The following is a 22,152-nucleotide window of genomic DNA, read 5'->3' as shown; positions in this document are numbered from 1 at the left end:
CAACATTTTAAAAAATCTGCACAGCCAATAAAATCTCCAGTGGCCAATCAGAAGCCTTGATGGGCAAAAGCCCCACCTGGCCCTGCCCACTTTCTAAAAATACTTGGCAGGCACCAGGAAAGGTGTTGGTAATCCCCATGGCGCCCACTTTGGTGACCCCTGGACGAGACTTTATAATCAGGGAGTCATGTTATGATAATGATACTTGCCCACTGTACAGTATTGAAAACTGCTGTAAACATTTAAATCAGTGGCATTTATATGTGGAATGACTTTTAGATAAACTGTATCACCGCCCTGATAAATACATGTAAATACATGTTCTGTTTTGTTGTCTTGAAATGGTGAAGAGACTTCATTAAATAAAAGTCATTTCAGGACTTGGCATCGTCACTTTCTGGAATTTGTCTAGTCTGCAGAGGAACAATAATCTAGAAACTGGAAGACAGAAAATAAGAATTAGGTTGTAAAATGATATTCAGTTCAAGTAGAAATATGTTGCGTCTCTCCTTAGTTGCATAAGTTCAAAAGAATGCAGGTAGCTTTTGATCATGCAAATCCTCAGGTTAGTACAATTGTTGCAGGAGATGTTAGTTTTGCAGCGATTTCTTGTGTGACAAACATGTAAAACTGCAAGTAAAATTTATATGTATATTTAATACCAATGAACATGGATCTGGGTTGTGTGTGTATATATCTTATTTCCACACTTCATATGTTTGCTGTAGAAAACAGTGCAACAGCAGTGTCTCCTGTAACAGTCAAAATGGCAAACAAGATCTCAAACCACTATGACTTCACCGGATTTTATTCTCTCATGGTAAAAAAAAGAGAGGAAACGAAAGCTGTAAAAGTTCCAAAGCTGACCAAAACTACCCATATGTTGTGCCAGCAATATAAAAATAACTGGTTGTGATCGTTTCCTGTAGATACTTTATTGCATGACCTTTTGAAAAAGGCATTTTGTAGTAAAAATTTGAAACTGGAGCTCTAGAAGCAGGGATGCTATGCCAGTAAGTGGAAGTCGATTCCCTGGGGAGGACTATTTTAATTGATCTGTGAGTTGAGGTCTTTTCAAACATACTCATGTTCTGGTATGTATTAGAAAACTGATATAAAGATAATCCTTCTAACTAAATGACTGTTAAATTTGTGCGTTCCTTTACACTTTCAAGAGCAACGGAAAAGGCATGTATTGCTTTTTCTTGGTGGCACCAACTCTTCGCCACTACTATGGCGAAAATCAAGGCCCATGATTTGCGAGGGAAGAAGAAGGAAGAGTTGTTGAAGCAGTTGGACGATCTCAAAGTAGAGCTGTCCCAGCTATGTGTTGCCAAGGCGATCGGAGGAGCAGCCTTTAAACTCTCCAAGATCCGAGCTGTGCGCAAATCCATCACCAGAGTGCTGCCAGTCATTAACTAGACCCAGAAGGAAAACCTCAGGAAGTTCTATAAAGGAAAGAAGTACAAGCCTCTAGACCTGCGGCCCAAGAAAACACAGACCATGCGGCACAGGCTGAACAAGCACGAAGAGGGTCTGAAGTCTAAAAAACAACAGCGGAAAGAGTTTCTGTACCCCCCCTTGGAAATCCGCCGTGAAAGTGTGAGCTTCCAGTGCGCAGCTGCCCTGCTGGCTTCCTTTTCCCCATTAAAGGTGTTTTGTCTTTTAAAAAAAGTCATGTATTTTTTGAGATTTGAGTAATGTGTATTTATTTATTTAAGCTATATCATGCTGCCTCTTAAGAAGCCTGCTCGAGGGGGCTTACAATTAAAACAAGCTATTAAAAAGGAGCCGTTGGACGTAAACAGCATAAAAACTATCCACAGAACAGAAGCAGGCCATTTAAGAAGCCAGTAGGATAAAGCCCCTTGATAAGGCCTGGCGCCTAAAAGGAAATAAAATAGGTGCCATAGATAGATAGATAGATAGATAGATAGATAGATAGATAGATAGATAGATAGATAGTTTATTTGCGGCCCTTGGCCAGATAAAACAAATACATGGACTGTAGGTGCCTTAGGTACGCCTAAGGGAGGAGGGCACTCCAGAGGCAAGGTGGCACCACAGAAAATGCCCTGTCTGAAGTCAGCACCCACCTCACCTCTGAAGGGGGAGAGACCGGGGCTTGTGAGGCAGATCTTAACTGGCGGGCTGGAAAGTATGGGAGGAGATGGTCCTTCAAGTAGTCTGGCCTCAAGTCATTTAGGGCCTTAAAGGTAAGAAGGAGCACTTCGAACTGGTGCATATCTTTCAGCACAGGGGTGATATGGTTCCTGTAACCAACCTGTAACAATAGTGTGGCTGCCACATTTTTGATCAACTGAAGTTTCTGGACCATTTTAAAAGGCAGCCCCACATAGAGCACACTACATTAATTTAACTTGGATGTGAGCAGAGCATGGATCACTGTGGCCGGATCAAGCATTTCGAGGAATGACCATAGCTGGAGAACTGGCCAGAACTGATAAAAGGTGCTGTTTGCCATGGAGGAGACCTGAGCCTCTAATTGTAGGCCAGAATCCAGTAGCATCTCCAAGCTATGAACTTGCTCCTTCAGGGGGAGCGCAACCACAGTCCCTGAGCAGCTTCTCCATTGATCAACAGCACATCAGTCTTGTTTGGAATGAACTTCAGGGGTTTTTTTTTGCCTTCATCCATCCCATTACCTTCTCCAGGCACCTGTCCAGGACTTCCACAACTCTACCTGGCTTTAGTTGTTGAGAAAGAGGGCTGGGTGTCATCTGCATATTTGTGACACCTTGCTCCAAATCCCTGGAAAACCTCCCCTTGCAGTTTCAAGTAGATGTTAAATAGCATGGCAGACAAGATGGAAGCCTGAGGGAAACCACAGCATAAATGCCATAGAGCTGAGCAACAGTCCCCCCAACACCACCTTCTGGAATCAATCAAGAGCAGAACTGCTGAAGCACAGTAAGCCAACCTCTCCAGAAGTATACTATGGCCGATGGTATTGAAAGCTGCAGATAAAAGAATCAACAGGAACACCGTCCTCCTGTCACTTTCCTGGCGAAGGTCATCAGTCAGGACAACCAAGGCTATTTCTATCCCAAATCCAGACCTGAATCCAGATTGAAATGATGCTCAATAATCCACCTTCTTCAAGACTGCCTGAGGCCGCATAACCACCACCTGACTAACAGCTCCTTGCCCAAGAATGGAATGTTAGCCACCAGGCAGCAATTGTTTAGGTCATTTGGGTCCAGGAATGCCTTCTTCAGGTGGTGTTTGATCAGTTAATGATCACATAAATATTATTGGACTGGTTTTCTCTGCTCTTAATTTTATAAATGCCTCTGAAGAAATAGTTAAAAATGTATGTGTAACACAAATTAAACTGGCAGTATAATTCAAATTAAACCTTATTAAGCCTCCAGATGCTTTTGGAGTGCTAAGAACGGATAGTAGGCATCATCATGTGGTTGGCCTCAAGTCTGTGTGACAATTCAAAATTTGCTTGGCATGCTGATGGTCCCAGGTTCGGTCCTTGGCATCTCCAGTTGGAGGGACCGAGCAGGTGGGTGTTGTGGAGGACCTCCACCTGAGACTCTGGAGAGCCACTGCTGATCTGAGTAGGCAGTACTGACTTTGATGAACCAAGGGTCTGATTCAATAGAAGACAGCTTCATGTGTTCATGTAGGAGGTTGCAAGCCAGGCTTCCTCTTATGATGAAGGCAGCTGTTTCCAAATGAGTTCTCCCTACAGATACAAATGTGATGCCTCCTCGGTCCTTCTGAAGTATCTCCTACAGCAATGAGGGAAAGGAAAGCCAGGATTAATGTTTTACTTTGGCAAATAAGGGCATGGATGCCAGAACATGCATTGGTGGAGTCCAGCAGTGCCGGGCTGGGGATCACTGAGTCAAAGGGTATCCTTTCATGTTTTCAGTTTATTTTGGCCAAACTTGGCACCTCCCCTACTGGGGCATGTATTTGCTTCCCACCTCCAAGCAATATCTTCCCCCCAAAATCTATTTTGATGTCAGTCTTGAATTCAGGCACAAGAGCTGTGTGGTGCACCTTCCTGCTCCCACATGCTTTCTGGAGGGAAAACTGGTTGTGTTGAACTGTGCCCTTCCCAGAAGATGACTCGTCGATCTACATTGGATTAATATCCCGTTATCGTACCTTGATTTGAAACAGAGCTTAATGATCTTTCCTATGCGCTTGTGTGGGGAGGGGTCTCAGAGGCCCACTATTTTTTTTCTAACGCTGTTGATGGAGTACTACTGTCCTTGTCTATGGATCCTTGCATGCAGCAGGAGCTTGGATATATGCAAACAGGATCTTAGACCATTTCCCTGTAAAACAGTTGGAACTGGAGGGAATGGAGCAATTAGGAAAGTCTTCTAAAATTAAGCAAGCCACAGTTTTCTAGTAAACATGTCATTGTGTAGATATGGTAATATGACTTGGAGGCCTAGGGCTTCCTCCCTTCTTACCTAGTAACTTTTCCTATTCTGAAATTTCCCTCTGCAATAAAGCAGACGCTGTTTTCAATTAAATTTATTGTGAGGAATTGGATTTACAAAAAAAGGCCAGACTGCTTTACAGGAACATTTTATATTTAATGTCCAAGTTCTTCCTTTTAAGTAATTTGCTAATAGCTAGCACACCATGAAAAGTGTGTGTGTGTAAAGAATGATCTGAACACTGAAGAATGTGACCTAGAGCAGCTACAGCAGGAGAGGGCAGAGAAAGTAAAACTATATGCTGTAGCTACCTGCAGAACACTGCTTGATTCTGCCAGTGCTCAGATATTTTCTGCCCTGGAGAATGGGATTTCAGTCGTAGTAAAATCGCACTGTGTTAAACCAATGCACTGTGTTAAACCAATGCAGTGCTGTCTCTAACAAAAGCAAACCAGATATTGACACTCTTATGGTAAAACATATTGATTGTGTGCTGATATTATTCTGTGGGAGGTTTTCCTGTAATGTAATTAAGTGCATCCCTATCCAGTGATTGATTGTGATCATAGGAACACTTCATGTCTCAACCCACGAGGGCTCCCTCATTCACTTTAATGGTAAAGTGTGTGCGCATGTATGTTAGGAGGGGCTGTCGCTCAGTGGTAGAGCCTCTGCATGGCATGCAGACGGTCCCAGGTTTAATCCCCGGCATCTCCAGTTAAAGAGACTAGGCAAGTAAGTGATGTGAAAGACCTGTACTTGAGACCCTGGAGAGCCGCTGCCAGTCTGAGTAGACAATACTGACTTTGATGGACCAAGGGTCTGATTCTGTATAAGGCAGTTCATGTGTTTATGTGAAAGATAAGCATGTGCACTATTGCTTTCATGAAAATGGACAAGTCTCCATGGAATCATTCAGAGTTCTGGATCAGGCAAAGACTATGAATGAGGTTACCAAGTAGCTGCATGTTGGTTACCATAAATCAAAATCCTGTGGAAACAGCTCCATGTATGGCTTTGTTGAGGTGCAGCCAGTCACCAAGTAGAAGCTCCGATTTCCCCCAGTACTGTCCTTCCCTTAAGGGAGGGCGTCTTGCAGAGGTACGGAGGAAGTTTTGTGTTTCCACATAGCAAGTAACTATTCTTACATGTTTTAATATGTTTATGTGATCATAAAATAGCTCAACCCATAATATTTTGCCCCTCCAATCCAAGTGTTCTGGAGAAACTGGCACTCGACACCCAAAGAAGGTACAAGAGTCTTTTCTTCTATTCTCCTTTTCATCAGGTTGGAATGTATCAGCTAAACACTTCTATACATTTCACATATTAATGTCTTCCAGGAATGCTGGCTGGTTAGTAGAGACTTTTGCAACCCTGTTTGTCTGCCTTTTCTGTGTCTTCAGCTGGCTAGAACGTTCAAGAACCATATGTACATACACGTTAGAAACTTCTGTAATCTTCCAACCCATTCAGTAAACATGGTTGGCTTCCTTCACTTTAAAAACAAAACACGCATCATACATCTGCCCTGGATTTTCCTCAAAAGAGTAGGTGATGGAGCAAAGGGATATATTCATCATTCTTAGTTCAGAAAAGGACACAACCCAGATGACTGCAAAAGTTGTTCAGCTAAGCCACTGGCTGCTGTGTGCATTGGCCAGTTTATCTGGAAAACAGAGTCAGGCCCTGAGAAAATGAGGGGACTATTAAATGTTGTGTATGTGACCGGGACTAAGTCAGAATTATAACTTTTAACAAGGGTTTGATCTGAAGAGAGCTTGGGTTGTTGCCTGGCCGAGAATGTGTGCTGTATGTACACATGTGCATGTACACACACCCTCCACTGTTGTCTGTTGCAGTGAATTTTTTCCAGCTCACTCTTGCCTGTTCTTTAGATTGCATTGTTGTTTGACTCTTTGCCACAGATTTTCAGCCCAACCGCTTTCTTCATGATATTGCTTCAATGAATTGTGAAGCAATTTGGGGGCAAATGCATTTCCAAAACCATGTTTGTTTTTCATGGGCATTCCAAAAAGATTATCATAGCCTGGAAACCATAAAAATATTAAAGAAAGAATCTTTCTATAAATTGTAGTTATAGTTGTGTTAATTTTACATACTTTCTCCAGGAAAATACTTGTGGCATCTTACTTTATTACTATATTCCTAATCTATTTTAAGAAAGTCTCTGACAGGAAAAGAGACAAAGACTTCTATACGATAATTTTTTAAAGAAATGACCACTGTTTGAATCCAGCAGTTTCTTTCTTTAGTCCCAAATACTCCTTCCTTTAATTAGGCAGACATAATCTTTCTGACCTTTCAGAATAAATGTAGGCCTTTAAAAAGAAGGTTATTACAAATGAATATGTTTCCCGATGAGAATAGCTTCTCTTCCATTCAGGCCGAACATTTAGAGTGTCTGCCTGTCTTTTTCATCCTGACTCCATTGCTTTTTGTTGGCGTGTTGATAAAGATAATTGCTGCATGTTTTCAGACAATCCTCATTTTGTTGCTGTTGTTGTTTTTGCCGTCAAGCCGCAGCTGACTTATGGTGACCTTGTAGGGTTTTCAAGGCAAGAAACATTCAGCGGTGGTTTGCCATCACTTGCCTTTGTGTAGCGACCCTGTTATTCCATGGTGTTTCCCTATCCAAATACTGACCAGGGCCACCACTAGGGTTTCTGAATCAAGTCTAGAAGTAAGTTGCTATGCAAGTCAGTCCTGATCCAAGATGGTGACTGACTTTGTGAAATGTTCTCTGGAACTTGCTGAACTTGCACGATATGGCTTTTTAGGTTGCAAAGTTAGGGTCTTTGCCTGTATTGCTCTAAACCCAGTCCGTGTGAAGTGATTGTCATAAAATTGATTCTAGGTTTCACAATAAAAATATGCAATATACTTGTCTTGATCTGTAGTGCAGAGTCTACATTGAAATCATGTGCTCCAGTAGGTTAACAACTGATTACAAAGTGATTTCCTGCTGCTGCAATTTGATGGCTGGGCTTCATGAAATTTTCATTGCAAATGCTTGTTTTGTCATATAAATGAACTACTGGTTGGCCAAATAGTAACTGGGACATGATAAACATATTGCTGTGTGAATCCATTACAAATGACGTTCTTAAGTCTGAAATTTAAGAATGTGTTTGGCTTTTTCCACAAACTCAAATCCTTTTCTCTTATCTTTGGCAGAACCAGCTCCTTGCGAAGGGCTTGCTGTTCATTGAGGAGAAGCTCAATCTTTGTGAAGGCAAGTATAGAGAGAGGCTCTTTAAGGGAGGGCTCTGGGCTCCCAGAGGGCCTTGTGAGTCATTTCTTGATGTTTGGTTAGCTGAGGTGAACTTGTAGAATAATCATCACCTCTGGATGATTCATATGGCTGAATGTTCCAAGGTCTAACCATGTATTTGAAATACAGCTGAATTTTGATGACAACACAGAGTAGAAACGATTTAGAGCAAGGAGGAAGTGACTTTCCTTTTTCAAAACTGAATGTACGTATGTTACCCATTTTGAATATTATTTTCTGAAGTGAAATAGAATGCATTAAACATGAAATTTCTAGTTAGTAAATGGTTATTTCTAATTATTGGATGAACTGTAGGCCCCTTTTAAAAGGTCGAACTAAATGGCTAGGAAACCCATTAATTTCCGTCTGCGGTTTTATGCTTATGTCCAATTCAGAACAGGGGCACAACATTGCAGGAGAGGTTGTTAACTCTCCCCCCACCCCATGAGAATTGTGTTCCTGGAACTGCTGTGTGCCACTGGGTAACCCTTCAGCTGTCAGGGTGTTTTGTTGTATGGGTCACATAGATAGGGGGTGCATGCATGATTTGTGTTGGTGAAAAAGCCAAAGGAGAAAGTGTCTATCACCTTAGTGTCATCGGCTTTTAAACTTTAAATAACCCTTCTGAGATCTGTGAATCAACATCCTACCATCATGTGTACTTCAGACTTGTACTCTTCTGCTAATTACTTCTACCCCGAATTTCTGGTTAGGTGCAGAAGTATGATAATGTTCTCTTCACCCTTTGACAGTATGATACATACAGTTATGATACATACAGGACATCATGAGTAGAATATTGTGGTAGAACAGGTCGGCCAATTGATGTGAAGGGTTTTGAGGGACCCTAATCCTAGGCTTCTCAAGGAAGTTGACCCAGTAAACCTGCACCCCACTGTGACACTACTGAATTTCATTTTATGGATAAAGTCACTTGCATCTGCTGAGACTTAGCCATGATGATTGGTTTGATTCAGTCTCAGGTCCAAGTTGCATCGAACACTTTCAGTTGGTGAGGCCTGATTAAGTGAACAAACTGCATAGACCCTGAGTCAAGGTTTGATCCTTGGCTGTCATAACTGATAGTGTGCTGCCCTGTAGGGCTATAGTTAGTAGATATTGTGTAAATGCTTAGTGTACCTCTAAGAATAGGGGTTTGCTGGTTTGGTTGCATGCTGTAGCAGTATGCCATGTGGTACTGTTCCCCCTTTCCACTGGGCAGTTCTTTTCCCCTCTCTGTTATTGTTTGCGCTGACAGCATTTTTTCTTCATGATCTTGAGAGGTAATCACATTGCAACACCGTGAAAAAGTCACAGTCTTTTCACTGGATTTTTCTTAGAAGCATCAGCGCTTCATTTGTATCCTGCTAAAATCCTAATTACTGTCCTATTTTTAATCCAGCATATTCATCATAGAAACTGTAAGTTTGTTCGGACATTGGGCTTTTTAGTGAATGTTTGAAGTTCTGATTAAAGTTTCATTTATAAGGAGGAGCCGTGTTGACTGTCTTGCAAACGAGGTCATCCCTTGGGGCCAAGAATAGACAGTATTAAGTTTGCTTGGGTTGGTCAAGTGGGTACAGGAGTTAATAAGCACCTTTCTGTGGGAGAGTGTAGTTCCAACTGCTTTGAAAGAGGCAGTCATTAGGCCCTTCTTGAAGAGGGTATCCATGAACCCAAATACCCTAAATTACCACTGCCCGGCAGCCAACATTCCATTATTGGGAAAGGTGCTTGAACAGGTGGTGGCAGCTTCAGGCAGAGTTGGAGAAGATCAATTATCTAGATTAATTTCAGTCTAGATTCAGGCAGGGGATTGGGACAGAAATTGCTTTGGACAGGAGGAGTGCATCTCTGTTGATTCTCATGGACCTGTCAGTGGCTTTTGACACCATAGATCATGGTATCCTTCTGGAGAGACTGGCTGGGCAGGGAGCAGAGAACACCAGCCTTGGTGGTTCTGCTGTTACTTGGATGATGGCTTCCAGAAGGTGGTGCTGGTGGACTGCTGCTCAGCCCTGTGGCCAATGACCATTTATACCATGCTGTCCCACAGTGATCCGTCTTGTCCTCCATGCTCCCTAATATCTATGTGAAAACCCTGGGAGATGTTGTTGGGCAATTTGGAGTAGTGTGCCACTAACATGTGGACTATACCAGCTCTGATTCTCTTTAACAGCTGAGTCGAGTGGCTATATGAAAATTGTAATCAGATGCCTGGAGAAAAGTGATGGCCAGTAAACTGAAGCTTAGTCCAGTTAAGACTGAGGTGCTGTTGGGCTTGAGGAGTCAGCCAGTCCTGGAGAGCGTTGCACTGTCACTGAAGCAGCAGGTTCATAGCTTGGGAGTGATGTTGGATCCTGATCTATAGTTGGAGGCTCAGGTCTTCTTCATGTTCCTTAATGCCTTTTTAAAGCTTCAGCAGATGCAAAAAGTCTGATTTTGCAATAATGGTTCATGCTCTGCTGATATCTAAGTTAGATTACTTTATGTGGGGCTCCCTTTAGAAACAGTTCAGAAATTCCATTTGGTCCAAAATGTGGCAGGGAGATAATTGTTGGGGACTGACTATAAGGATCATATTAACCCTGTGCGGTAAGATATACCTTGGCTGTCCATCTCTTCCTGGGTACCATTCAGAATGCTGGTTCTTACTTATAAGGCCCTAAACAGCTTGGGGCAGGTACTTGAAGGACTGCCTCCACACATATTATCCAGCCGTGCCCCCCCACTCGGGGCAGTAGGACATCATAACTGACTTCCATAGGCAGCAGAGACTGACCAGACACAATGATGTTCCTCTTTATTGGATGCAGCAAAGTCCACACAGGCTTCCTCACGAGTGCAGTTCCCTTCACCCACCCATTTCTGCTCCTTCAAACCTTAAGGGGCTAAGGTGTACCTCTGCCTTGGGGCAGTTCCACCTCTCCAAGTTTGGTAACCTTATCTTGCCCCTCAGGCCCTAGCTCCTTATTTAGGTCCCGCTTGCTCCCTTCGTTGGACCCGCTCAGCCATCTTGCATTCCTCACTTCCCCTTCTCTTCTGACAGCTCTCTTTTTAAAAAACCCATGCTGGTGAAGCTCAGCACTGCGCCTCCCATCTCAGAGCCTTGTTGCTGTTTTAACCCCTTCCTAGTCTTGCCCCACTCCAGCTAGGTTTGCATAGTGCAGCTACTGTCTTCTCGTGAGATACCCCACCCTATCCTGTAGCAGCTACCTTGTGCCCAGGAAGTTGGGCCTCCTCTGGCCTCTGCTGCTGCCTCAGTTCCAAACCAGCCTCTTCTCCAACTGCTCTCTTGCAGAGGTGAGGGAGGTGATGACCCAAAACAGGGCTTTTTCAGTAGTGGCACCTAGTTTTTAGAACGCCCTCCTCCTTGAAGCTTCCCTGGTACCTGCCTAACTTTCCTTTAGGTGCCAGACCAAACATGTTTCTTTTTACTCAAATTTTTAACGAAGATGTTTCATCTTCCTTAGTTGTTTTGTGGTCAGCTTCTAGCCTGAACTCAGCCTCTTTTATGTGAATTTATGCCCTGGCTAGTTTTTACTTACTTACTGTACTGGCTTGGCGTGTTTTATTGAATTGTTCTTATTGACATAATATGTTTTATTGACTTGTTTTTATTTTCTTGCCTAGTTTTTTTTTTTAGTTAGAGCTGTCTTGAGTGGGTCTGGAGAGGTAGGTTGTAAACAAATCCTTAAAGTAAATAAATGTGTAAGTCTCTCTTTACTCAGCTGGCTGACCAAAAGAACTTCTACAAAAGTTTTGTTTTGTTTATATACTGCTTTTCTTTTCACAGTGGCATTTGGATAGGTTAAGGACTAAGAATAGAAGCAATGCTTCTAACAAGTGGTTGCATTTCTAAAGGAAAGCATGCCCTGTCTTTTCAGTTGGTTGAACTTCATAGACCAATTATGGCACATTTTTCTGTTGAGCTAGAAGTTCTTCAAGAATCTTTAATGAATCCACAGATTCAGTCTTAAGTGGTTTCACATTAGCACTTAATGGTAGTAATTTAAGAGGAAGCAGGAAATAATTCGAGTCTGTTCATGTTCATTGTGTCCTCAGGTTTGCTTTGTAAGTTCAGAATTTGATTAGATGCAGAATTTAATATATTGCAATTCATAGTTTTTAGTTATGGATAAAAGTTTGGAAATTTACGATCAAAATCCTATTTGGCCATGTGTCCTGTTTTGTCTCATGGCTTAATTTCTTATATTTTGGATCTTACTGGCTCCCAGTTCCTAAAAAAACGTGTGGTAAAAATGCTACTCCATAGCTATGTCTTGTAGCAGTACACTATTTATACTGTTATGTGGTGTAAATTAAAAGTGGGTCAAGCCCTTGACCCTCTCAGCTGGTGATCACCAGGTATATATCTTTTGATACAACAGCTCTAGGACATGACCTAGAGGCTTATTCCTATACTTAATGCTTGCGAACTTAAACCTCAAGAACACGAGCTTCCTTCAAGGGTGAATTTCACAACCCAAGTTAATTTCGAAGGCAATATGTCTGTGTTGAAAACTAATGGTGCATAGGTCATTAAAACTACAAGTCCTAAGCATGCATTCTTGGAAGCTAGCCCCACTGAAATCTATGGCTTGGATCCTAAATTGCTGTTCCATTAGCCCCTCAAAATGTTCATGGGGTCCAATGATTTGCAGGGGTACTGCTTAGGGTCCAAGGATTTTCTCCACTTCAGTAGGATTTTTATTTTATTTTTTCTTGTGTCCTCACAACCTTATTCTGTAATCATTCACTTTCCAGGCTTTCCCCATCCTTGGTACATTCTTTCTTGAAGCTGGTTTGGCATGATTTTTCCAGAAAGAATGCAGTCCTAAAGCATCAGCAAATCATCTGGACAGTAAGATGCACATTTTAGAAAGTCCCAATCACATAATTTCCATTTTCCTTCCATCTGCCCCTCATGGCTGCTGTTTCTCCTTTCGTGCCGCAGGAGGCTTTTTGAGTTTTTTTAAGTATTGGCAATTTCTATAGCATAATAATGTTATCCCAATCTGTTGCTACGATCTACTACTTCCTTTGAATCCCAACCTTTCATTTTAAAAAAGTAGTTATCCTAGCCCTTTTTTGTTGCAGGGATCTAAGAGGAAATGCTTATAGATTTTTTTAAAAGTTATGTTATTTCACTATAGCATAGTAGTAATTACTGATTTTTTTTTAAGCGCTGCAATAGAGCGATGGGGGAAAATGTAGAGGAAATGGCAACTGATGGAAGAGTGTGCATAGAGCTCAATGTTCCATTGCCTGTGAGAATGCATTCGCACGAGCAGTGATAGAGAAGTGGAGAATCCTTGCCATGTGAATGAAGCTTATGTGGCTTGCTTTGGAATAGATAGCATAAGTTCTTGTTTTAAATCACCAACATTCTGATCTGCAGTGACCATTTGAGGGCTGCAGTGTAACTACCAGGGCGGTGTTTCATCAGCCAGTTCTCTGGAGTGGCAGCAGATGAATAATTTAAATAAAAATACTTAGATTCAAGTCCACTAGCACCTTAGAGACCAACAAGATTTTCAAGGAGCTTTGACTCTCGAAAGCGTATATGCCAAAAATCTTGTTGGTCTTGAAGGTGCTACTGGACTCAAATCTAACACGGCTACCCTCTGAAATTAAATGTGTTTTAGGCCAGGGCATTGCTCTGTCCATATATCCCAATAGCCTCTTAAAGAACTTCCAGCAGCTGGAAAATGGCGGTTCCTGACTGGAAACAAAAGCTCAATTTGGCAGCTTTGTAGTGGGAAGTTTCTGAATTATCCACCTTGGTGCCAGTTTGTGGCTGCTGACATTATTTTGGTGGGAAAACAAATGATTCTTCTGTTCCATAGTTACAGCAAATATCCTGCAGATGCCCTTTTAGTTTTGCTTGTGCATGTGGATTGAAAAGTGTTTGCCTAGTTTGTGACCACAGGAGTTAAAGTTGTGATCTCCCCCCCCCCCCCCGCCCTGGAAGATATGCCATTCTGGTGGTAAATAATCTTGTGAATGATAGATTCCTGCAGAGTAGTTCCCTAGTTCTCTAGTTATGTTTTAAAAAAAGGTATTTATACTTGACGGAATGTAGATGAGGATTGGCGTTTGTATGGGTATCCAGTGGAAAGCAATGCAGTGTGCATAGCTAGCATGATAAAATGCCTCTGCAGTCTTCCTTGTTTTACCCTGCATGAAGAATGCTTCCAGATGGCCAAAGGTACAAGATACTGGGCCTCAATGAGGAGTCTCACTCCCAATTGCTGTTCCCGCTGCTATCATAGGAAAAATGCTGCTCAAGTCTTCATGACTAACACCTTGGCCTCAAAAGTTTTCCGGAGCAACTTCTCTCCCTCCCTATTTTTTTTTTTTTAATTCAGCCTGCTGAAAAGTTCTGGAGAACTCAAGAGGTTGCGCACTGTTTTGTGGCAGTGTGGATGGTCTTAATAAAACATATTACACGGACTGTATAAGTAGTGTGATGTTAGGGAGTTACACCAACTACTTTGAAAAAGTGTTTCTGCACCCCATGGTAGCAGATGTTGAAGACCCAACATACCTGAAGGACTGCCCATTCCCATATAAACCTGTCTGACTACTACAGTAATTTTTGGAGGCCCTGCTTCGGGTACCCCCACCTTCTAAAATTAGGTGGGTGGCAACTTGGGAGAGCTTCTTGGTCACGGCACCAAAATTCTAGAATTCTCTCCCCAGGGAGACTCGTCTGTTCCCTTCTGTCTTCTTCCAGCGGCTGAAGACTATTCATTTTGTTCAGCATTCCCTTGGTGATTCTTTCTTCTTGCCCCATGTTTAAATTGTTGTGTTTTATGTTTTTGTATGTATTTTAGCATAGGTTTAAATGATGAGGGGGTTTTGTGTGTTGAAAAGGTTTTTCAGATATGATTTTATTATGTATGGGTTTTGTTAGCTGCCTCGGTGGTCCTTATGACGGAAGCAAGGTCATAAGTATAAATTTTGTACAATAATAATGCCTCTCAAGTATAAATTTTGTACAATAATAATGATATCTCAGTTGCTTCTTTTAGAAAAAAACCCCCACCAAAAGTCTCATGGGGCCATGTGGCTGCCATGGGGAATTTACAGGGAAACCTGCCATGTGGAAGTCCTGTTGCTGCTATTCCCTATCAACAGTCATAGCAGCAACAGGGAAACCATACTATCACATCTCTGTGTGAAAAGCACCAACTTATGCCTGTTGCTGATTCTAATTCTCTCTTAAGTTACTTAGTTTTTCCATAGCTGTTTCCGAAGGAAATGGACAAACCTTTTACTTTTTACCAAAAAGAAAAGTTATTTAATAATGTAGTTTAGTTGCTCTCCTTTTAAGGAAAACCAGACTGTGTTTATATGAATTGCTTAGTAGACAGTAGCTAAATAATGCAGGATCTCTATCTAATTAACAGTGGCAATTTCTAAAAGTCTCCACTTTCCTGTATATTTTAGGAGAGAATCGCATCCATATATTATCTGATATTTGGGATCACTTCTTCACAGAGACTCTTCCCACCCTCCAGGCTATCTTTTATCCTGTTCAGGTAAGTGTAGTTAAAATATAAACTCCTTGGGGAAGAAAATGAGTTGAAGCTTTTCACCAGTTGGTACTTTTCCATAAAGCTGTTGAGTTTTCCAGTTAAGTTAAAAGAGAAAGAGAGAATTCAACTTTAAATCACAAATGTGATAAGAATGTGTGTGTGTAAAGTGCCGTCAAGTCGCAGCCGACTTATGGCAACCCCTTTTGGGGTTTTCATGGCAAGAGACTAACAGAGGTGGTTTGCCAGTGCCTTCCTCTGCACAGCAACCCTTGTATTCCTTGGTGGTCTCCCATCCAAATATTCTGGTCAGAGGAGAGAAGCAAGATGAGGAAATGGCTACAAATCTGCATCACCATGATGCCATGAAACTAGCATTTTAACACTGAATCTGATATTAGATACCAAATTAAATGTCTAGTTGTTGGTGAGAACATATTTGAAAATATACGAACACTGCTTTAAGGGCATACAAGTAGACGACAGTTTATACCTCATTAAAATTGGTTGCTAAAGTAGTAGTACGTTCTGTTAAGCAGAAGATGAGGCAAAGTTTGAAACTTCTTGGTCAGATTTCTGTACTTGTTAATAAAGTGCAGTTTCCCTAGGAAGGTGTTCTTGCCGCACAAAGCTCAGAACACAGAATTCCTTCCTAGGCCAACACCTCTGTCCCTTGTACATTTGGCACTGCCCTGTTTTCTTTAATCCTCTGTAGTATTTGTTGTGCCCTGTTACTCCAACCAGTGTAGCCCATAAAAACATGTAAAATAAATATTCTGCAAAGGGTCACATTTTGCTAGAGGAATAAAGTTATGCCTAAGAAAGGAGGGGATGGGAGGTTTGTCTCCAAAGCTGGCTTTGCTTTGCAGATGTTAGTTTCGAGGGAGCCAGGGGTGCCTGTGCTCGACTGTTGATGGCTCAGCCTATGTGTTAGAGTAGGTGTATTTACAGCAGTTAAATTTACATATTTCTGATTTCAATACTGTGTTCTCCATAAGCAGGGGGATAGGCGGACTCTCGACTGTCTTCGGTAAAGGGGCAACAATCCAGCATATTTTTGTTGCTAGAGCTAATAGTCCTTACTATTATACTGAATACTATACTGAATAACTTTTTAAGTAGCTGTGGCAAAGGAACTATATTCTTAACTCAAAAACATCAGGGAGAAGGCAGAGACCTTCTAAGACTTTCTATGTTGATTTAAAAAATCACTCAGGGTCTTGGTTGTTGTTCAGCATGATATGAACACATGAAGCTCATGCCAAGCAGATGCTCTACCACTGAGCCACGGCCCCTCCCCGTGATGTTTAAAACATTGCACTAGAATCTGGGAGACCCAGGCTCAGATACCTACTCTGCCTGTGGAAGCTTGCTGGTGACTTGGAGCCAGTCACAAGCTCCCAGCCGAACTTACCTCATGGGCTTATTTTTGAGGACAAAATGGATGGGGGACAACTAGGCAAGCCACTTTTGGTCCCCTTGGGGAGAAAGGCAGGGTATAAATGAAGTAAGTACATAGCTCTAGCATTGCGCTAGGCTCTGCAAGACCCATATTCTGCCCCCTCCAACCCTGAAGCTGAGAAACCTAAACAATAAACAACATATGTGAACGCAGATTGCCTGCAGAATGAAATTCTTAAGAAAGTTACTTCCTTAATGGTTTTGTATCTACACTTGGCTATTTAGGATTGATGGCTTGACTCTTTCTTTCCCATTCCAAATTCCAATAAACCAGCTAAGGTGTTTCTATTCCCCTGTGATCTGCTTTCACACTAGTGTGTCCCAAAGGGGCTATAAAAATGGAAATACAAACTTGTGTCTTACTACAGTATACTAATTTTATGTGATATGTTTTTTTTTGCTTTCTCTTTGCATCCCTCTGCTTCATTCTTCTGTCTCTTCTCTGTATTTGCTGCAGATGCTAGAAGGTATGTGTTGGAATGCAGGCAGGCAAAACCAGTGTATTAAACTTTAAATCTGTCACATACCCATCAGGTTTTACACCCTAATCCCAAAGTGTGTACTTCACATGGAAGTGTTTTATCTTTTTAACTATTATTTTGGCTGTATGTATTGTCAAATAATTGGCTTGATATAATCTCTTTCTTCAGCTAAGGGTGGAACCTCTTCCTTTGCTAGAAGGTTCACTGTGTTAGAGGACGGTTCCATCCTTAGCTGAACAGAATGGTAAGATTGAACCCACTGTGTTCAGAGTTGGGCTGCACTTCTGGCAACGATTTAATTGCTCCATGTAGCTGTTTTGCATTGTCGGTTCCCAGACAGTGGGCTGGGATCTACTTGTGAGGTGTTGGAGAGGGTGAGGGTGATAGCCTACTGAAAATGGATGGTGTTGGGGACAGAGCAAAGCTGAGGAGGTTTCCCTTCCTGGTCCGGGGCTGGAGGCAGCATGTAGGCAAGTAAGGAGCACATAGAACAAGTGTCATATGTTCCTGGAATGTGAGTTATTGTTTTGGGAGCAGTGTGTGCACAGACAAAATTATAGTGATGAATTGCAATGCATACCTGTTACTTCCCTACCAATGGCAGCTGCTTAAACAGTGAAAGTGAAGTATGACTGCTTAATAAGCAGGTGACGTCTTTGTTGATTAGTTTAATTTACTGCTGTGGGAACTTGTGGTGTAACTGCATGTCAGAGGTACTTTATTTGAAACAAGAGAACTGCACCAATAAGGGAGAAGATACACATATTTTAAAAAGGGGATCAGTATGCATCTCTCAAGCACAGGATGATCTTGGTTTTCTTGTGGTGTCACTGCTGAAACGACAGTTATGGATCCCAACAAAATCAAAAGCAAATGCTTGCTCAGTTCCTGATCTTGCCTGTTCACCCTGTAGCAAGTGATCCGTTAGCCTGTTTTATTTTTCAGAGTGTTGCATGCACATTTCATTTTATTTGTTCTTTCATCTCCTTAATTTTTTTAAAAAATCTAAACTTTTATTAAACAAAGTGCAGAACTGCTCTGATGGGAAGGAGGTGGCCTACTGACATCACAAGTGCCAGCCAGTAAATTAGCACTTGCAGCCTGTCTCTGTCGTGCAGTACATGTGACATCCATCTTTTCTTTAAGAGTATGCCATGTTTGAGCTGTGGACACATTTTGGTCAGTGATTCCACTGGGGGAGTGCGGGGAGGTATTCAAAGATGCCAAACCAAAAAAAGCCGGAAAAGCCATTTTGGCTTTTTGTTGTTGTTCCTAGCCAGAAAATAAAGGGCACCATTTTAATGAAGCAGAAAAAGCCGAATTCGAAAAAAGCCAAACATTTTCGGCTTTTTCGAGTCCATTATACCATATTGGGAATCTTTGCAGGGCTGGGGGGGGGGGGTTGAGGCAGAGGCACCACATTTGCAGCATAGCTGCAGGTGACTCTCCTTAGAAGGAACCCCAAGCTGGGTCAGGGGGTTCAATTTTATGGGCCTCCATTTTTTTCTCCATTGGAAACAATGGAGAATGGATAGGGGCACCCTATTTGGGGGCCCATAAAATCAGACTCCCTGACCCATTCTTTACCAAACTTGGGATTTCTTCTAAGGAGAGTCATCTGCAGCTATGCTGCATATTTGTTGCCTCTATCTTTAAAAATTGCCCCCCAGAGGCTGGCAAAGATTTCCCATAGAGTTTAATAGACCTCAGTATATTCAGGTATTTGAAAAATGCCAGATAAAACCCCATATCAGTATGGAGATTTGGCTTTTTTCAGATTTTCTGAAAATTTCCAGGTCTATTAAACACGAATCCAAAAAATACTAGGGAAAAAATTGCTGCACACCTCTAGATGCCACTCCCATTACTCCCACTTCTTTGAATAAAAAACATTGGTGGAAACGTTTCTGGGAATTTCCTTCATCGAAGTTAACTGCTATTTTAAATATGTTCAAAGTTTGCAATAAAAGTTATATATATATATATACATACACACACACACAGAATAGAGCATTTATCACTTATTTGTGTACACTGTATTGTGATGTTTTGGGTCTTCCCCACAAATATGGGAAATGTAGATGGTTTTAGGATGGCTCTAGGACAGAGATTTGCATGCCCTCTTTAATTTTAAGGAGTGCATTTCTCTTTACCTACACTGTTCTGCAAGCTAGATGCTGATGATAGGTTCAACATAGACATTTATATTTGATCCTATATGTATATTCTTTTGTGTTGCAAAGATAAATGGAAATTATACACTAATACCTCAGTCTTAAGCTCAGTCTGTGCAAGTAAATCCTGTTAGTTTCAAGAGACTCCCTGCTTTACAAATCATTCAGGATAAGGTTTTAATTTCCATAAAACCACGTGGCCAGTCAACATAAAACTTGGCATGGGATTATAATATTTACATAATCTTGAAAGGGGAATTAGTGTTTCATTTAGATTCGGGAAATTGATTTACTCCCCAAAAATTCATTTCAAGCTCAGTGTCATGAAAACTGGGAAGTACAATTGAAGAAGTAAGACTTTGATCATTTCTTTGTGACACAAAGGTTATTTTGGGTTAGATACATTAAGGTTCATAAAGCATAACCTTGCAAGCCAAGACAGCTTGGTAGCAAGCACAGCTGTGCAATTTTTATTTTGGTTAGCAAAGTAAAAATGGTTTCAGAAGTCTCATCGGGAATCTGTTAGCTATGTATTAAACTAGATGTTATGAGGAGCTAAACGTTATGAGGGAAAAGTGGGATACCTAACTAGGGTTGCCAACCTCCAGGTACTAGCTGGAGATGTCCTGCTATTACAACTGATCTCCAGCCGATAGAGGTCAGTCCACCTGGAGAAAATGGCCCCTTTGGCAATTGGACTCTATGGCATTGAAGTCCCTCCCCTCCCCAAACCACGCTTTCCTTAGGCTCTGCCCCCAAAACCTCCCGCCGGTGGCGAAGAGGGACCTGGCAACCCTATGCTTAACTCCACGTTTTCTTTGTAATATAGATTCTTCCCCAAGTGGTTTTTATGTTATTGTTCTCCAGTCAGACTCTAAAAAGGAAAGTAAAAAGTGGCTTATGGGAAATAAAGATATTTGCAAACAAGCATAGGTGATGTGGGAGGAGTCATGTCCACCTGTGATCCCTCCCTCCCACCTGCAATCATCCCTAGCAAGTTATTCATCGATCATGGGATTGGGGCCATAGGCTTGCGTAGATGATAACATAAGAGCTCCATTCTCAGTAAATCCCATTCATTAGTTTCCATGGTATGAAAGCGTTCATTTTGCAAGATAAAGTAGCCAAGCTATATCCAATGAAGCTCAGGTCTAGATCCTGCCGAAATTCCATCCTCCACCCTTCTGCTTTTGTCCTGATTTCCTTTCTGCTCATTAGAACACCCTCTGATGGTTAAGGAGGATGAAGCATTTTGCCACAGCAGACCCTACTTCAGAAGCCTTGGCTTTAGCTCTTATTTGCATTTTGATGAAGCTATTAATTGCAGCATTAACCCCATTATGAATTGATGATTAACAAACATTTATTCCCTTCAGTTAGAGATTTGCTTCACTGCTTATGGTATGGTTAGTTTTATGAATATTCCCATGGAGAATATCGGGCACAGTTTAACTTGGTTGTGAAATAAGGAGGCTAAAAAAAAAGTATTGGGAGACGAGTTAGAGGAAAGTTGCTAAGGGCTGCTCAGTCTTGGCATGAGCTGGTTTAATGCAATAGTAGGGAACAGCAGTTACCCATAAAATTAGGTAATCAAATACTGGATCTCTTTCAACTATGGGTAAATGTGTTTGAACATTGTAAACTCTTGTGTTATAATAGCCTTAAAATTGAACGAAAGGGGGCAGAACACTAAAGGAATGTTATGGCTTTCCTTCATTGTGTTTTGATGTGATTCAGAGTCTTCTGTGAGCCTTCATAGGTATCCTTCCCCATTTCCAATGCAGAGGTTGTCTGCCTCTTTAGATGTTCCTGTCTCCCACCCTGCATTCTTACTCTAGTTGCTATAAATATCTCTCCGCCCACATACTTGTAGCCAGGTTTATGATTCCTCAAGAGGGTCAGGTCAGACAGCTGCAATTTCTTTTTAATTTGTAACCAGTAATCTGCTTTATGCTGCCTCCTATTCCGTCTGCCCCTTTGTTCTTCTACAGTATCATGCATTAACCCATGAAGTTACTTTACAGCTGTCTCACAAGATTTGGCAGTTTCTAAATACAGTTGAGTACTTCTCAATGCCAATGCATGCTATTTTTCATACTGTCTTGTATGTCTAGGGCCAAGAATTAACTATTCGCCAAATTTCCCTGCTTGGCTTCAGAGACTTAGTCTTATTAAGAGTGAAGCTGGATGAGATTCTTCCTCTGGTTCAAACCAAGGTCCCTCCTTCCATTGTCCAGATGCTGCTAATTTTACAGGTGGGAAGTGACCTATTTTCTCCTCTTGGGTTGTTTAGATAGTACTTGGGTTGTTTAGATAGTGAATAGATGGGAAGGCCTAGAGATGCACATGTATACATAAGGAGGCAGAAGGACCTGTACAAACCAGTAAGGTGCATCCTTGAGTCCACAAGGCTTCCTTGAGTCCTGGGATGAAATTCCAACTCGGATACTTTTTATGAACCTGAAATTTATTCGTTAGTCTTTACACTACCATAGGGTTCGTGTATATGTATTTGTGTGTGTACCTGTGTGTTCCATCTTCAAATCTGTGGGTAGGTATGATTGAATGGGCTACTTATAGATTTTCTACCATCTCTTCAATTCCCTGCTCTTAAGGCTTACAACCGCCAGACCCCTTATCGACAGAGAGCCATGTGTTACCCAGTATAGTGGCAGCAGCTGGAAAGGGTTTGTTTTCCATCCTGCTTCATGTACCTTGGACTGTCCTTTTTAAAAGGTCTGAGTTGCCTTGGGCACAGTTGTCATAGGA

At 41.7% G+C, this 22,152-nt stretch overlaps 1 protein-coding gene and 1 pseudogene across 1 annotated transcript in view; both read left to right on the top strand.

Moving 5' to 3' along the window:
* PRR5L (proline rich 5 like) overlaps positions 1-22,152 on the top strand; it is a 38,516-nt gene that overhangs the window by 5,748 nt on the left and 10,616 nt on the right. Inside the window, exons 4-6 of the mRNA XM_056852185.1 lie at positions 7,629-7,686; positions 15,181-15,272; positions 21,498-21,638. Of these exons, the coding sequence (XP_056708163.1) occupies positions 7,629-7,686; positions 15,181-15,272; positions 21,498-21,638 (291 nt within the window). The remainder of the gene's footprint in view (positions 1-7,628; positions 7,687-15,180; positions 15,273-21,497; positions 21,639-22,152) is intronic.
* Positions 1,217-6,400, top strand: LOC130478820 (60S ribosomal protein L35-like; annotated as a pseudogene).

The sequence above is a fragment of the Euleptes europaea genome, chromosome 6, assembly GCF_029931775.1.
Source record: "Euleptes europaea isolate rEulEur1 chromosome 6, rEulEur1.hap1, whole genome shotgun sequence".
Classification (NCBI taxonomy): Eukaryota; Metazoa; Chordata; class Lepidosauria; order Squamata; family Sphaerodactylidae; genus Euleptes; species Euleptes europaea.
This window is presented reverse-complemented; position numbering and strand designations above follow the sequence as displayed.